Source organism: Typopeltis vanoorti, chromosome 18 (assembly GCF_054136105.1).
Source record: "Typopeltis vanoorti isolate ZY-2024b chromosome 18, IOZ_Tvanoo_1.0, whole genome shotgun sequence".
Taxonomy (NCBI): domain Eukaryota; kingdom Metazoa; phylum Arthropoda; class Arachnida; order Uropygi; family Thelyphonidae; genus Typopeltis; species Typopeltis vanoorti.
Genome location: NC_143566.1, coordinates 22,091,165 through 22,110,151, shown reverse-complemented (window position 1 = coordinate 22,110,151; position 18,987 = coordinate 22,091,165). Strand labels below are relative to the sequence as shown.

The window sequence follows — 18,987 nt, the reverse complement described above, 5'->3', positions numbered from 1 at the left end:
GTTCTTTTCTCCTGAAACAACCAGCTCTTTAAACAAACTGAAGGTGTAGCAATGAGCTTCCCACTTTCACCCCAATTGAAAACTTATACATGGAATCTTTTGAATCTTTGGCACTTAATTCTGCAAAGACGATATCTTTGCTATTTGGCCGCGTGGCGAACAGGCGCTGTCTAACTTTGTACATTTCCTCAATAATATCCATCCTCGTATTAGTTTCACTGAAAAAAAAAAGAAAGAAAAGAAGCTCTTGCCTTCTTCGATACTTTCGTTACAAGCAGATGCTCCCTCATATGTTCAGTTTACCATAATTTCTCTCACGCACAAAGGAAGAATACCTACTTGTCGCTTCACAGTACCATCCTGCTTAGAAGCTTGGAATTTTCAAAACCTTAGTCTCCAGAGTACAGCAAATTTCGTCCTCAGGACCTAGAACAACAGGCTCAACTCACATCTTTCCAACAAAATGGATATAAAAAAAAGAACTGACCAAATTCCTTAAAAAGGACAATAAATTCCCACTCCCTCAAACTAGACTACACATACATACATACACTGTATATTTGGTTCTCCACTAACCTAACAGATAAACTGGGTTCCCTCCTGAAACGACATACAATCAGAACTGTATACAAACCTCTAAACAAAATTTCTACCTGCCTAAAACAAATCAAAGATTTCCTAGAGCCTCTCTCCTTCCCTGGTAGCTACAGCACACCCTGCCAGTGTGGAACTCAGTATTTCAGACAGATAGAACGAATGGTCAGGAAAGAAGAACGCAAAAAAAAATACATCCCGAATGGAGAACCAAAAGGTGGACTATCTCAACATGTCATAGAGAATGACCACTTCATAAGATGGAAGAAAGTTGGTCTACTTTACAAATCCCTTCAAATCGGCGTGACTGTTCCTGGAAGCAGCACAAGTTCTACAAAACCCGATTAACTGCAACGGAGCAAGCGGTATGATTTTAAACAGATTTTATCTAACTTTCACCACGAGCGCCATTGACACCCACTATGCACTTGAGTGTCCTTGTTATGCAGGTCATTTTAGCTTGTCTTAACTGATTGTGTAGGATTAAGTCGCCTCTGATAATGCTAACTTAAGATAGCGAAACGTCGGCTATAAATAATTAATTTAAGATAATAAATTATTTGTTCACATTCAGTGTCTACACAGTTTTAGGTTCCAAAAACCACGACATGAATAATAGCAACAGCCACGGAAATTAAAACCCGGAATTGCATTCTGGTATTAATGAAATTCCGAAGCCACGCTACCAAAATATAGAAAATCTCACAATTGCATATCGTTTTCAACTCTGGTAAATTTACAGTCAATTTGTATTTGCAATAATAATAATAATAATAATTTTTTTTTTTTTATTGATCTCTCAAATATTTACATATATAAAATAATCATCTTGAGTAACATTCAATATATTATTTAACAAGGTTCAGCACTAAGCGCTGCATATATTCTTCATTTTCTACAATGATGAGATTTCAATAATACTGATGATGATAACATAATTTTTTCTTTTTTTATAAATTTTTTTTTAAACATTTTATTATGTTTCAGTATAAATTACATACAATAATAATATTTACAATATTTACAATAAGGTTTATACAGAATTTTTGAATTTAGAATATAATAATAATAATAATAATAATAATATTTATTTTATTTTTTTTATTATTTTTTTTTTTTTTATAAACGACTTATTTGTTTTTACAATGAAAATGATAAGGTTTACTATCACACAGAGTATCTGCACACACACAATGAAAAACATATTATCTTTTCTGTACAGTACGAAAATTCGATATACAAAATGCAGAGTACATTTTATAAATATGAATATACATTTTTTTAAACTAGCTAAATATGGATTGGCACCAATGTGCACACAATTCACGATACAATGCAGTAATGCAGCATACACACACAATTCAATAATAATAATAATAATAATTTTTTTTCTTTTACATTTTATTATGTCTCAGTATAAGTTACATACAATAATAATATTTACAGTATTTACAATAAGGATTATACAGAATTTTTTTATTTTATTTTATTTTATTTTATTATTTTTTTTTCATGTCTCAGATGAATTGCATACATAGTTGCTGTAGTAATTATATGTATATAATATTTATAATGCATTACAAGTGTGTATAACAGATACTTGCAATGTAATGGAACACAACAATGTAACATGGAACACAACCATGAAACCACCACCCTCTGTCATGTAGATGACAGAGGGTGGTGGTTTCATGGTTGTGTTCCTATAGTGGTCACAAGCCAGGTGTTGATTTTACTGTTTGTTGGTACGTGCTTGAAAGACTTCGTCTGCTATTACAGTTTAACTTTTTTTTTTTTTTTGTGCAAATAGGGTTGGATTTAGACATGGTGTGTTTGTTTCTTTGTGTTCTTGTAGTGGTAGTTTTTTGAGAGGGGGGGTTGTCGTAGGTTTGTGTGTGTGTGTGTGTATGTGTGGTGGGGGAGAGAGAAACAGGAATTGCTCTAATTTTCATTCACACTATAATATTTATATAGTGCCTGTTTCAGCTCTCTGTATGTTCCTAGGTTTCTGTTGCCGAACGGCAGTTTGTTTATCATGTCAGGTACGTAGAAGTTTCGGGTGGCTTTGCCGTGGTGATTGTTGTACTTATATGTTATGTAGTTTGTTGACTGTGGTCTTGTTATTCGATATGTTGTTCTGGTTACTCTATATGTTGGGCTGTAGTAGTGTTTTAACATGACTGTGTAGTGGCGTAAGTGTTTCACCTTAAATATTTTATGTTTTGTCCATGCTTCCTGCATAAGAGTGGGTTGTTCCCAGAATATCACTTTTATCATTTTATCTTGCAACCATTGTAGCCTGTTAAGTCTGTAGTCTGCGCAGAATGCGTATGATGTGATTGCATATCTTAAAATGTTTTCACATAATGCTTTATAGATTAGTATTTTTATGTGGGTTGGGGCAATGTCTTTTAATCTGTATAGTTTGCTTGCTATTATCCTAAGCTTGGTATGTAGGTAGTTTGTATGGCTATTCTAACTTTGATCTGCATCGAAGTGAAGTCCAAGGTAGCGTGTTGTTTTCACCTGTGTGATGGTTGTGATTTTAGGTTTTGCACTTTGTGTATAGGAGGATGAATGTTTGATAGTGAGGTATTTAGTTTCTATGGGCAGGGTTTGGGGATTTTTGAATATCATTAGCTTTGTTTTTCCAGGATTTATATATATGCCGTTTTCGGTTAACCAGTTAGTGATTTGATTGATGTCGTGTTGCATATTTTTGTAAGCGATTTTTGCAGTGTTGTGAATGGATACTATGGCAGTGTCGTCTGCATACTGGAAGATTTTACTTTTTAGGGGGAGTTGGCTTATGTCGTGTGTGTGTATGTTAAATAGAATGGGAGATAGGACAGCTCCTTGCGGTACTCCACAGGTTACATGTACCTCTTTGCTGTGTGCTGATCCTATACGTGTGATGTGCTTTCTGTTTTTCGTGTATGCTTTAAACCACTGGAGTAGACGACCTCCAATTCCGATATGGGTAAGTTTCGTTAACAAGGTTTTATGTGTTAGTGTGTCAAATGCTTTTGTTAGATCAATGAATACCACTAATGTTATTCTGTTTTTATCCAATGCAGCGTTTATTAGATCTGTGAAATCTTCCAGGAGTGTTGCTGTTCCTTTATTTTTTTGAAAGCCATATTGTGTTTTGGGTATGATTTGAAATTTTTCAACGTATGTGGAGAGTTTCTGATGTGCAATGCGCTCCATGATTTGGTTGATTACAGGCAGCGTGGCGATAGGTCTGTAATTACTTATTATGTTTCTTTTTCCCTGTTTGTGTATGGGTGTGATTAATGCAGTCTTCAGTGTTTCAGGTATGTGTCCCGTTTCGAAGATTTTATTTAACAGTTTTTGTATAACTGGAAGTAGGTCGGTTGAGTGTTTCTTGATGTCTTTTGGTCTGATTCCGTCTATCCCCGGTCCTTTGTTAGGATTAATTTGTTGAATAGCCAGTGATAGTTCTTCTTTTGTTACTGTGGGGAACCACATCGACTGGGTTGCTCGTGGACCTAGTGGAGAATGTTCGTATGTGTGAGGAAAGGTTGTTTCTTGTAGCTTTTGGACAGAGTTCACAAAGTGCTGATTAAAGTTGTTTGCCAACTGTCTGAATAATAATAATAATAATAATAATAATAATAATAATAATAATAATAATAATAATAATAATTATTATTATTATTATTATTATTATTATTATTATTATTATTATTATTATTATTATTATTATTATTATTATTATTATTTTGAACAAGCTTCGAAGTAGGTGGGATTAACTTGCCTCACTCATCTACAAGTAATCCTTATAAGCAAATGCAGAAATTTGTATGTATAATCACTCTTTCTCAGATTTAAAAAATAAAAATAAAATAAAAAATAAAAAATTATACAAAAAATTCTGTATAATATTCATTGTCAATATTAGAAGAACATGTGTTGTAAATACATAATATAAAGGCAAAAAAGTATTGTTATTAAAAATGTTAATTGAAATCCAATTAGGAATTGCAGCACTTCGTGCTGAACTCTCTAAAACCATAAGGTGCAATGTCACACAATATGTTTATTGTATGTATAAATATTTTAGCAATCAATAAATATTATTATTCTTGATTTAAAAAATTATTATTTTATTATACTGTTAATTTAAACCTGTCAATCGTCAGTGAGAGTCTGTCTACGTCTCTCTCTCTCTCTCTCTCTCTCTTTTGCACACACCTACATACAAACAGTGTATATAATATATTAGACTGTATATTTTTTATTTAAAAAAAAACAAAATTTTCGTGCACCTTTACCTACCTAGAATTTGTAATAATGAGTACTGTATGTGTACTCAGCTAATTGTATATATTTTACACCGTGAAATGAGCTGCATCCGACTGTGCAGAAACGATGATGAAAGTGATATTCGATCAGTGTGTTCGGAATCTACTGTCAACTTCAACACTCTCAATATAAAGCAACTTCATTATTACTATTTGCAATATTAATTATGGATATTATATATTATATATAATATGGATAATATGGATATATACATTATGGATATTATAAAAATATATGTTGTAAACCGTTATTGTTATTGTTGTTATTTAAAAAAAAAAAACTTTAAGTACGAGGAAGTATTTGTTATGCATAATTGCCTTCATATAATGTATGTAATTTATCTGAGAAAGAATAATAATAAATATATATATATATTATAAAAAAATAAAAATAATAAAAAATAAACCATTTTAAGATTTAGTATAGGTCAATACTTAATCCCTTTATAATTCCAAATTCTCTTTCGCTAAACTGTTTTATTAATTATACATACATACATACATCTTCAAGGCCCACCTTTCCTAATTGGGTTGTGGGGGGAATAGCTGCAAGAGGAACTTCCGGTGGTCACGATCCTCCCACCAAGCTCAGGTGTTCTGGTGGGATTCCCAAACGTGTCCACCCAAGGTTTTGGATATAACTATCCAGCGAGTCCTTGGCCTTCCACGTGGCCTCTGGCTTGGCAAAGTGGGCTTGCTGAGGGAGCCTCTCTTGTGGCATTCTGACCAGGTGCCCGTACCAGCGTAACTGTGATCTCTCAACACGGAGAGCAGCGGTTGAGTATTGAGAGTTTCCCGAATTGCAGCGCTTCTGACTCTGTCGAGTCTTGTCAGCCCCGCAACCCCTCGAAGGAACCTCATTTCAGCCGCTTGGATTCGTGTCCGCATTCTTTCGGTCATTACCGAACTCTCATGACCATAGGTGAGGATGGGGACATAGACTGTATTGAAGACAGCCAGCTTTGCCTTCTGGCTTAACTCCCGCTTCAATACTACCGAACGGCCAAGATCCCGCAATATTGAGCTTGCTAAGCCAATTCGAGTATCTAGCTCTACGTCCCATTTTCCATCATTCGTTTTATTAATTAACGAATAATTTTAAAAATATTGTATTTATCCTGCAATTTATTGAATTAATAACGTTTAGAAAGTATGCACATATATTTTAACCTTTCAGGTAGCATTCCTTGTTTCTCTTATAACCTCCATGCATCTAAGTACTCCAGCAATAAAGAAGACATCTATAGTAAACGAACTCAGGTACGTACCATATATATAATTATAAAAAATGATAGTAAAAGCCAGGGCCGCCGAGAAGGGTGACATCTGAGACTTTTGTCACGGGCCCGGCATTGAAAGGGCCCGACTGTCGGGCTCCGACGTGTCACATAACTGTGTTTATAATGCATGGTTTTAATTCTCGTGATAATATAATAATGATAAAGGATAATGGCATCTCGAGAATGATACTGTGTTTTGTAAAATTATTTCCCAACTTCACATGCGTTTCACATCTTCATAAAACATTCAGAATTTATTTTGACCAATATTAAATTTTCAAAATGAATCATCAAGAAATTTCTGACTCCTACAATAATTTAATAAATAAATATTCGAAAGACTTAACATCGTCTCTGAAAGACGAAATCTATCACATAAAAAAGATTTATAACGCTACGTTTAAAGATGTTATACCAGGACTAGATTTATTAAATACCATTTATAAATTTCGACTTCACGGTGTTTTTCCCGAAATATGTACTTCAATCAGAATTTTTTGCACAATACCAGTAACACTTGCCGAAGGTGAAAGCGTTTAGTAAACTTTCAGCAATAAAGAGCTTCAGTAGATCATCAATGCTCCAGGAAAGATTAAACGGCCTAGCTTTGCTATCAATAGAATATGACCTGGCAATGAAAATTGATTATGACGAGGTGATTAAAGATTTCGCTAACCATAAAGTGAGGAAGTGGATAAAGGCAATAAAAATTTAAAAATTCTCTTTTTATTTAATGTTTGTATTTTGTATGGTATCTAATGTATCGAATTTTGAATTTATTGTACACTTTTTTTAAATAAATGTTTAATGTTTTATATGACTTTTTTTATTAAACAAAAGTGATGCACTTTTTTAAGTGGGGCCCGGACCACAGACTTGTCACTGGCCCGAAAATTTCTCTCGGCGGCCCTGGTAAAAACTTTTAATGTAAAACGAATTAAGGAACAATAAATTCACCAATGTTTTTCATTCGATATTTATGATTACTGTGTGAATTCATTAATTTCTGGTAGTTATGCTCTAGATTAAAAAAATCTTTTAGCCCTATTTATATAAACTGCGTGTAGACATGTACATATTAAAAACACCTATATTATTTAAATCGAACCACTTAGTACGCCTGTCTTTGTCGATTTTTAATAACGCAAAAAGATAACACAAGCTGCTTTCACTCGAATTGTGAAGACGAGCAGTATGATTCATAAAAAATAGTAGCATTTTAAGTATGAAAATATTAAATCCGAACTTCGCCGTTAAATATATCGATTGCAACAGTAATACAGTACAAAGTTAGCTATGAATGCTTTACACTGTTATATACCTGAGGTGGATACATTGCCATAAAAGCGTTTTAAATGTGGAAATTTTGTTTGTAGAACCCAAAATTTTGAATTTTGCCAAGTAACGCAGATTTTGTGGCATTTGTTCCATGAAAGTTTTTTTTTATATATTTCTTTTAGCACTGCAACCAGAGTTAACATTATCGTTACTTTATTCTTTGAGATTACTTGGGCGTTTGCTATATTTGCCTTTATCGACTTAGGATTTGAAGACATACCAACATTTAATCCTATATTTCAAATTTTCAATTCTTGGCTGGTAAGTTTTGTTTGATTGTTTTTTTTTTGTATATTTTTAAATGAAAGTATGGTCGAAAAATTTACATAAATTATTAATAAATTAAATATTATTCATTTAGACAAATAATTCAAGCACAAGGTTTAATGTTTCTTACTGGTACATTTTACAGATGAGAATAAACCATTGCTTTTTTTCCCCTTTATCGAAACTTCCTTAAAATCATCTCTAAGTCACATGTTGAAAAATTTGTTTTGTTTTGTTTTTAAATCACTGAAGCATATCATAGTACTAATATATTCCTGATTATACTTTTTTTCTTTTTTCTTTTTGCTTTTAGGGCATTTTCATAGTGATTCTCATGGGTTTGATGTCCAGACACTTTCGGTACGGCCTCTGCTACAGTGGAAAAAATATGAGGAGACATAGCGTAAGTTCATTTTATTTATTTATGTATGTGACATTGTGAGAAAGTAAAGGGATTCTTATAATTTCGGAAAGTATTAGTCATTTATGTAGGAAACACGTACATTAATTTCTTCTCCACTTGGACTATGAGAATTCACGTCATAAATAATTACCTTTAGACAAAAACATTGCAGCTATGATACCTCCTGTGTGTTTGTGTTAGCCTTTTCTCGACATGAATGCAGTGCACACACACGGTAAATAAGTAAAACAAAGTATAATAAACATTTGAAACACTTTCTGAGTGTTGGAGAAAACACCCCGTTTATCCGACACTCAACAGAAGCAATTCCTCTATCGTTTTTGTCTTTTTTTCTACACCATTTTTTTCTTATGATTTTCGGATTGAAGCGATAATCAAATAAATCATAAGTATGAAAATAAGGATTTGTGATTTCTTTCAGAATATCGCCGTCGATCCTTTTGATATGTACGACAGAGCAGCATCAGCAGAGAAGACAAGAAAAATATGTAAGTAAAAACAAAAAATTAATCTAAAATGTAAAATTTAAATAAAAAAAGTATATTGTCTTATATAATAATCGTAGATGCATGCGTAAATGCATGACTGTTTGGCACTATAAAATATTAAGAAATAGGTAAGAAGCCAACGTTGGTTTATATCTCTGTTATGTAGTTCACGTATTTATTCAGTTAATTTAAATCTTTACATAGAGTACAATTTTCGAGGATATTCTCAAAGATAAGGTGGAGGTTCCACTGTGAGTTCTAGTTAATTAGACTGCACTGTTTTTCAGTGTATAAAGTCTCTATATTCTGACACATAAGCTTTCATGTCCGAACTTGGTCACTGATTTTCGATGATGACGTATCTTTGGAAAATGATTAACGTACTATCTTGATCTGGGTGGTGGAGATGAAAACCGTTGGAGGGAACGCAATCTGCAGTAACTATTAATTGGAAGGAAAGAATCGGAAAGAGTCATAAGGCTTCATATCGACGATGTAAATTATGTAAAAATGCCCGGCAGCGCTCGTGTGTTTTAAGTAGTGCAAGCCAAAGCAACGTATATTCAAATATATTCGGCTTTGAAGTAAGGCTGAATTTTTAATATCCTCTGCATCTATATAAAATGTAAACGATTCTCTCCAGTAAAAAATAGAAACCTGTAAAACAGATTTTTGATTTTCACTGATGGCAAAATTTGATTATACAGAAAAATTTTCAGAAATAGTTTCATTGTGTGACATAACATGTGACAATATTCAAGTATTTATCCTTTATAAAGATGTTTTATTTATTTATTTTCAGATGCTGCATAAATTCCCTTCTGAAAAGAATTCAACACACTGGAATATACCAGCCTAACGAATTTGATGTTGTAGTGTTTGATGAATTGAATGCAATTTTTTATTATAATTTTACAGAGCCAAATAAACTGCATTTTTAGTCTTATTTCTTGTGCCAATGATGAGAAAATTTTCTACTTGTTGAAGTCAGTTCAGAAAAGATAACTGAGCAAATGCTTTAAATACCAGATAGATATATCTAATGAAAAGTAATGCTTAAAACCTAAAATTAACCGTAATACGCTTATTACGTTTTCATATAATTTTTTATTACAGTGTATTTTTCGATTTTCCATAAGCAACCAAAGTTTATTTCTGATGATGATTTTAGGTAACATTTTTTAAACGAGAAGTCTGGTAAATCCACGTCCGCGCGGTTGCCTAGTGCAGTGGTCGCCAAAGTGGTCGATATCGACCCCCAGGGGTCGGTATAACATTGTTGGGGGTCGATTCGGGCTCAGGGGTCGATAGAAAAATATAAGACATCATTGTATAGGTAATATTTAATTTGGTTAACTTGGATTACTCCATCCTGAATGACAACGCAATTAAGAGTGAATCGTGGGAACAGTGACATGAACAGGACCTGTAAGATGGAGCAAGGGCATGAAAATAATTAGAGGCCAATCAAGTAGGCCAAAATGACGTATTTACCAATAAACGGATGTTGTGGTTCCTGCCCGGCCGGCGCGGCGGGAGCGAGATTGCAACACACGCGCGGTTCTTATTTATTTACACGTATTCAATCCCAGTCTTATTTTTGCGCATCGACATACAAGTGAGCGTTAATGTTCTAAAATTCATCAACATACATATTATAATTCAATCGTTATTTATTCACGAACTAAACTTCTCTATGTTGAAGAGTTGAGCAGGACTGGTAGTAATACCAGTGATATTAATACCAGTAGTTTATTAATAACATTAGTAATAACAGTGATATTACTAGTGATAGTAATAGTAGTGGTAATAGTAATATAATAATATATACATATAGAATAAACACTGTAACTATAAAATAAACAATCGAAACACTCACATAAGCGTCTTTTTTTGCTTGTCCTATTATAATTACATAATGGTAAAATAGAAAGGGGTCGATAAAAAGTCAAGAAACTCTTGAAGGGGTCGACGGTCAAAGAAGTTTGGCGACCCCTGGCTTAGTGGCTATGTGCTTCGCAACCATATGCTTGGAGAAGGAGTGTCCCTAGGTTCGATTCCTGTCGATGACGTGGGGAGCTCGAGGATCGTCCTCAACCATAGCCAAGTTAGCCGGTCTTGGGCGTGGATAGCAGGGTTTATCTCCCCAGTTTATCTGGGGGTTTTCATCCCGCATGCAGGCAAACCGGTCCCTTGAACACACACGGATTACAGTCATGAATATCGCCCTTAAGGGATGCAGCAGAGGAGTGGCGAACCAGCTGCATTAATACGCCAGTAAGCCCTCATTAGGAGGGGACTCAACCTGTTCTTGGAAGGATGAAAGGGATAGGATAGGTAAATCAACCAATAGGCATCGTTGACATACGCTAATTGTAACTAATTATAACCGAAACACGTTAATTTAATTCTTTTTATTTGTGTAATTTTCGGCTATTTTTCATAGCCATTATTAATTGTATTTATCAGTACAACGGCTATGAAACATAGCCGAAAATTCTACAAATAAAAATAATTAAATTACCGTGTTTCCGTTATTAAGTAGCTATAATGAATTCTTTCACTTACGTCTCGATTTTTAAATCAATTCGACACCGACTGAGTTGAAGAGGAACTTGTGATTTTACGCACACATGGACGTTTAAGGTGAGGATGCGTTTGAAACAGCTTATTTGTATCCTAAAAGAAATCTTGCAGCAATTTGTCATTATTTTTTGCGTCTGCGATTCATTTAGTTCGCTGCTCTTCGTTTCTAACAACATATTTTTAATTACTTTGATATGGGTGCGTAATTTGACATACTTAGAAAAAATTGAAGACCGAAACAAACTTATGCGAATAACTATAAAACTTTCGCCCAAGTATCATAGGCATCCTCAGTACATTAATAATGGGACAAAAATAATATTTTTGTCCCATTATTAATGTTTAAGTAATTAGTTTATAAGTGATTAGTTTATTGTAATATGTTTATTACAATAAACTAATCACTTTCAAAAAGAGCCACTACAGTGTTAACATGATAAATATTTTTTTATGTCGGTGGTCCTTTGCAATAATTTTAAAAAAATCCCCTATTTTTTCCCCCTCTTTAAACCTTCACTGATGGCACAGATCACGTTGCTCAGTTTCCCATTTTGAAATCTGGCCACGTCATTTCAAACAGACTTGAAACTGCCTCCCATTCAAGAAATTAAATAATATACATAATAAAATTATTATTATTAATTATATACATAATTAATAATAATAAATTCGTTAAAAATAAAGTACAGTATCGCGGCTATCAATCTAAAGAAGAATATTCCACATTACGAAAAAAATTCTGGTGGATCAAGACCTGCAGTTTGACATGCGCTGCTTTAAGTTTAGAACAATTCCGTGCAATTGCTTTTTGGCATTTGATCAACTCTGACATAGGTCCTCCATTACAATACAACAAATACCAACGGTCGTTCCCCTTTTCATGCAATAAGGGCATCAGTGCAGTATATTCACGAGGATGATGCGACATTGCCCTTCGGTTGGAAATAACTTGGATTCGATTTCCATCTGTGATACAGAGCACCTTTATGGGGCTTTTATTCTTGTATTCTTCTATAAGATACGCAAACCATCATGGAATTAATAGACATTTTATCCTCAAACAAAACCAAACAAAACCAGCTACATAGATTCCAACTTCCCTGGAACACGACTTCGTTATTTTCTAACGAAATAAACATACGACCACAAGTTAAATTATTAGTCAGAATAGTTTATTTTACTTAAACATAAAAATACATATTCAGGCTTTTTGTTCTTTGTTTGTCAATTTCTATATCAAGCTACATTGTCTAGATGCAAATCTTTTGTTCGATTAAATATCAAATTAGAAGCATTGTCAAATTAATCATAATGATGATTTTCTCATATTTTCTAATTTAAATAGAAACTATTAATTTGCTTCATTGGAAAACTACATAACTTATTAATGGATGGTGTCAGTTAAGAAACCCTCCACACTCCTCAATTTCTCAGAAGAGAATTTGACAAGGATGAAGTTTTCTCCTTTTCTCGTTGGGGTTACTTTGAAAGTGGTTTTCACTTCTTTACCAGGTAAGACAGGCCTGCAAAAGAAAAATAAATTTATTATTTAAAAAATTTATTAAACTCTGTGCCAAAAATTCTGTAAAGAGCCTTCATAGCTCAGTTGGGAAGACCTTGGTTGAAATCCAGTTTAGGACGAGAAGAACCTTTATCTCGGTTTTCCATCTGAAGATGCCTTAAACGACTCTGCTTGTCTTTGTAAGTCTAAAACATATCTAACTCTGCTGTTATAGTCATTCATTTTCTTGTAGTGGAAAATGAATACTACACTGCTCAAAACAATTAGCGGATATTTTGTTTTTCTTGTAAATTATTATTATTATTTGTCACCTCCAGGGAGTCCAAAGATCATCGAGAAAGGGCATCTGGTCTACAGCTCTACTTCTACCACTCACAATCCACCAACTGACCGCAACTACACCAACGCCATCTACCGCCGACCACCACTACTGGTATTTCCACAGACAATCACAAACATCAATACCCACGGCGGGATTCGAACCCGCAGCCTCTTAGCCGGAGAGCGGACACACTGACCACTCGGCCAGCCAGGCTTCATAAACTTATAATCGATAAATTATAAAGTTATAAAAATAATTTACAAGTGTAACACATTTCTTTTAAAATATTATTAATATAGAGCAGTGTAGAACACACAACTGCGTACAAAATCATGTTTAAGACTTGCTGAAACGATCGCTTCAAGAGCTCGAAATTGCTCTCACAGAAGAGTGCGGAAATATCCCACAAGAACTGTTTGATCATCTTATCCGGTCCATGCAATCAAGATGCACCACTGTTTTGGCTGTTAATGGAGATCATGCGCCCTGTTGAAAATTAACAAAATCGTTTTTGGCTATTCTTATTGTTATTCTTGTTAAAATTATTTCACTCTAAAATGTATAATTTGTTAAATTTGTAATAAATATCGATTATTTAAACAATATCTCATCAATTACACCCTATCCATAAGTAAGAAATATTTATTCGTGTATAAAGTACCCAATAGTTATAATTATTTGCAAAAATTTATAATTATCCCACAGAAACTAAAATATCCTCTAATTGTTTTGAGAAGTGTAGTTAGGAAAAGGTTGCTTGCTGGAGGCAGATGCTTCTGCAACTAACGATACTCGGAAGAGACTTACTCACTTGCACCTGCTGGCAACTCTAAACAACAAATTATTTTATTGTTATTAACCAACAAAAATAGAATACCTTTTACTTTTTATCATTTCTTTTTTCAGGGCAGATATTTTAAGATGATCAAACCTACTCTCACTATTAAACTTTAAGTTTTTTACTATCCGGTTATGAAATCATAACGCGATAAGCTAATTATTCCCACTGGCATACTCATTTACAATTTATGTTACATCACACGATTTATGACGTAACTCCATATTACCATAAGTGTAAAAAGCATTATATCCTCAACCTGTGGCATAAAGCATGCACTTAACCTGAAGATCTCCTTTCATCAAAAGAACACATGAATACTAGTGAATAACATTAACTCACTCTAGAGAAGGAAACTGTATACCCTGATCGTTATTGTTTTGTCCCGGTTATCCACTTTTATCTGTAACTTAAACAAACGCTCATATAGCAGAAGACACAACAACTTACCCTGATAATGCTGAAACTAGAGATGTGGCTTGATGAGGCATTTCGAGAAAGAAATTTCCGCTTTTAATATCCTCTGGTAAAGGGTTCACGAACGAAACTTCAATTTCTATTTCCTTGCCAGCTTCAATATTTTCAGGCGCCTGGCATAAAAAAGTAAAGTGTTAAATGAATTAATACGTAATAAATTAAATCTCACGTGTTTGTGAGTGTGTTGGGAAGGGCTCATTAATTATCAAAACTAGATAACCGGGAGGAGACCGCCATGTAGCTTATTTTAAAAAACAAATAAACACAAATGACAAAAGTGTTCAATAATCTGCATGATTAAAAAAAAAAAAAACAGATTTAGTGTATTCCTAAGAGCGATACATAGCATAATCGAAGAATTCAGAGGATGATGGTTTACAAAAATGTTAAATCGGGAGAAGAATAAATCAGGGTTCTAGAACATAGCCGCTGTCTTTTGTAATCTATGTGGGCCATAGAATGAACGAAATTAATGTTAAGCATGATAAAAGCAAATAAGAGATATTGATCTTATCCTGTTAAATAAATAAATTCCGTGTGATTATACAACGTTTCCCCTTTTTTAAGGGAGTTCACGGTACCATCTAGTCTCCCCAAATTTTATCCGGATTCCGGAACCGGCATAGGCTGACGAATTAGACCTATGGCTGGGTCTGTATTCCTGACTGTAATTCGTGTGTGTCCTCGGACGGTTTGCCTGCTTGCGGGATGAAAACCACCAGATAAACTGGTGGAAAAAACCCTGCTGTCCACGCCCAAGACCGGCTAACTTGGCTATGGCTGAGGAAGATCCTTGAGCTCTTCACGTCGTCGACGGGAATCGAACCTAGGACACTCCTTCCCCAGGCATATGGTTCCGAAGCGCAAAGCCACTAGGCTAACCGCGCGAACTGTAGTCATGTTGAGAAAGAGTACTTGCTTCCATATAGCTAGACTACCAGTAGAAAAACTTTATAAGTTCGATTCAAGTCGCTAAGGAACACTTTATAGGCCTTCTTTTCAGTCGATTCCTGAGTTATTCCATCTTTGGCAGAGGCAAGTAAGTTTTTTACCTCCGGAAAATCGGAGGTAAAAAACCGCACTCTAAAATCTCTTACTATTTCAGATAATTTAAGGTATTAAGGACCAATAGATCATGGCGGTTGTCTGCCACTCTATTTTCCCCAATGTCTATGAAATCACTGATAGCTTTGGGCCATCTGTCAGTGACAGCTAAGGTTAGAGTTGAATTCCCTAGTTCGTCTACTCACTTTGGGAATAAAAAGCATTGCAGTATTGATTTTCGAAATTTATTTAATAGCGTCACTTTAATAATTAAAAAAGTTGAAGGTACCCCTCCTCTTAATGAAATAATCAATGCAAATATTAAACGTAATTCTCACTTTTATTCAACATACGGCAGCACATGAGAGATGTTATTTCATTAAATCAGGAAATTTTAAAGATTTTCCTCTGTTTTAGTATTTTTCAACTTTTTAGACATTTTATAATTTAAAGAAGATTCGCTCATTTCATTCGTGAAAGACAAACTGTATTGATATACAGCTGTTTTTAAGTAATTAATTAATAGCTATTAATAGCAATAGCAATCAATAGCTATTAAATAACTATTAACACTTAATTGTTTTTATTAGATAAATATTTGCAAAGAAGGAGATGGTTAAGTATAATTTACACATGGGATCGTTTAAATCGTACATTCACTAACATAAATGTATTTTTAGTTACTAAAACTAGATAAGTTCGTACGTATGAAATTAATTTTTACATCTCGTCTTCAATTAATAGATAATGCAAAAATATAGGATTTTACCACTGCCACGAGAAGGCGAGCTGTCGTCGTTTTGCGCAGCTGAAGAAAGCATTCAGTAGTTTTCTCGTGACTGCCATGTTTGATATTTTGTGCCGACAGAGTGATCAAATAAATAATAATTTTTTTTTTTCAGGAAAAGTTTGGTAAGTACTGTATATATGTTTTTGTTAGCCTTGCATTTAGTTTAATTGTTTATTATACTGTCCATGTAATTCTAACTTCATTTAGAGTCTAACTCAACACACTATAATAGTTTTTATTTATATAAATAAACAAACATTTGAAGAAAGCTAAATGTCATGTGCTACGCTTGATTCACTAAGATACATATTGGCTTAATCAGTACAAAGAAAGAACGGAAAAGTCAAGGTAGAAAATGATTATAATGTATGTATGCGCTACTTTAGAGTAAAACAAAACTGACGAACACTGGTTAAGCCTTTTCTTTGAGACCAAGTTTATTTTAATGTGGGGGGGGGGGGTATTTTGTATATATGCTCATGGCACTCCTAGAATTAACCGTATAGTTTTGATCGACATCTGAGCACCTGAAAGTATCCGACAAAAACCGATGTTCTTTAACGCTTTTTTGTCTGTAATTTAAAACTTGTTTAATGCCGTACTGATGTATTTTACTAGCTTCGGAATCATTTAAATCTAGCTGATTTCAAAATCAACTAGTTTTAAATATTATTCTGATTAGAAACAATGCTGAAGTTCATAAGGTAAGAATTGTCTTCATTAGAATTAGCAGTTTATAATATAAAATAATTTACAAATATTGTATTGTTTTATGTTGAAATAATTTTACTAGTTTGTTTATTATTCTGATCATCTGTTGCGGAATTTTTGTTGACAAAAATTGCACAACAGAAGTTCAGGTGATTTTAATTGTATTAAACTGTTGTAAATTAAATCCTATATTTCAAAATGAATACAGCTAAAAAGGAAAAAAGATTAGCTTACTTCGACAAGCATTTCTGGCTGATCAAGTCGAAAATCGTGTTCAAAGTAAGTTTCGAAATTCGTTTCTTCAACATGGGCAAACACACTTGTAATTATTGTAGCTTGTGGAAATAATAGACTCGCATATTTTGAATATGGTATGCTCTTCGACAGTATTTGCTCTTGGAATAAACAAAGGAAACGAATTTTACTAGGAAAAATGGCATTGCACATAAATATATATAAATTGTGAATATACTAAGAGAGTATTATATTAAACTTAGCAAATAGGAACATTAAAGGATTATGCTAGATGTTGCACAAATCCTTTATAAAATGTATCTTTACAGTTATAAGCAAAATTGTTTCCCTTCGGCTTTAAATGGTCAGACGAAACGATTCGTGTAGCTTCTTAAATTATTGATATAATCAATATTGATGTTATTGAATGGGTCAACTCTGATTAATATTGGACTACAATGCATAAGTTCAGTAGCATAATTAAGAAAATCGATATAACTTCTCGTCTAATCTATACGTTTGAGTTCGATCTTTTTATGCATATTCTATGGCTATTTTCATATTTTGAATTATAATACGAAACTAGTAAATTTTTCTATGACTAGTTTGAGGTTTACAAATTACTGTATGTAATACTGTTGTTCTGATTTTCAATCTTGTCCACCCGCAAACTGTCATACACAGTAGCACCGTATTAAAGCCGTATGCGATTTATCATACGCTCTTACTTGAATATAATGCAAGATATTTAATTAAATTAAAATCCAGTTATAAAAACGCGAATTTCGAAATTGCAATGTTTGCCTCCCCAACAGTTTTGTGTTCCTAGCTGTGCATTTTCAATCAACTTGAATAATAAAATAGCTTTCGTTATTAAATCTCAGGATAAAAAGATATTTCACAGAAATGTCATTAAATGTCACCTTGAACTGAATAATCATAAAAAAAATCCATTTCGCAATAGTATTCTTGTATAATTAGTTATTTTTATTGCACAAAGATATCAAAGGTCATACTCCACCAGAAAGCAGTGCATATAATAAACGGTTAGTACAATCACACACTTCCGTGCCCCTAGCGGAATTCGAACTCGCAGCCTCTTGAATAAAGAGGTGAATATGATAACCACTCGGCCGATTTCAGGATGGTAACGTTATTCCTATCATCGCAGTTGAAACTAGCGCTTTATTTATTTGTTTATTTATATGCTTTCGCTCGGACATATATAAAAACTCCGATTTGTGATTTCTACTAAAAGTTTGCTAGCCATTTCAGTTTTGGTTTAAATCGAATAAAAGTAAAGCGATTCGAAACAATGCATTGCATTCAACAGGCTGTGGATTTGAATCCCATTGTGAAATGGGTACGTGTGAAAATGTTTAGATATTATATAGTTTTCGTCATCACACGGCGTGAAACCATCATCCCGCTTATGGGAGGGCGATGGAATTGGTTTAAAATACCCGTTAGCTCTACTGAAGCAGAGTTTTTAGAATATATAACTATGTCCACGTACAGTCTTATACTTGTACTATAGATATCCATCCTTTTGATTGTAGGATTATCACGAATTTTCACGATTTTCGCGATTATCATAATGAATGACGTCAGCATACAAGAATGCTGACCTGAAACGCACCTTTTTAAGATTTTCTTCAATATTTATATACTGTAGACCAGCATTGCATAGAATGGGACTTTATTCAATATAATTTTTGTGGCTTATTTCATTATATACATTAAT

At 33.5% G+C, this 18,987-nt stretch overlaps 2 protein-coding genes across 2 annotated transcripts in view; one reads left to right on the top strand and one right to left on the bottom strand.

Moving 5' to 3' along the window:
• Positions 1-11,543, top strand: part of LOC150096536 (cadherin EGF LAG seven-pass G-type receptor 3-like) — a 47,449-nt gene extending 35,906 nt beyond the window's left edge. Inside the window, exons 13-16 of the mRNA XM_090408635.1 lie at positions 6,100-6,182; positions 7,663-7,801; positions 8,121-8,210; positions 8,653-11,543. Coding sequence (XP_090264761.1) covers positions 6,100-6,182; positions 7,663-7,801; positions 8,121-8,210; positions 8,653-8,727 — 387 coding nt within the window. The 3' untranslated portion in view covers positions 8,728-11,543. The remainder of the gene's footprint in view (positions 1-6,099; positions 6,183-7,662; positions 7,802-8,120; positions 8,211-8,652) is intronic.
• Positions 11,544-12,455: 912 nt separating this feature from the next.
• LOC150096535 (annulin-like) overlaps positions 12,456-18,987 on the bottom strand; it is a 64,512-nt gene continuing 57,980 nt past the window's right edge. Inside the window, exons 14-16 of the mRNA XM_090407826.1 lie at positions 17,244-17,404; positions 14,438-14,577; positions 12,456-12,828 (exon numbers count right to left, since the gene is read on the bottom strand). Coding sequence (XP_090263952.1) covers positions 12,690-12,828; positions 14,438-14,577; positions 17,244-17,404 — 440 coding nt within the window. The 3' untranslated portion in view covers positions 12,456-12,689. The remainder of the gene's footprint in view (positions 12,829-14,437; positions 14,578-17,243; positions 17,405-18,987) is intronic.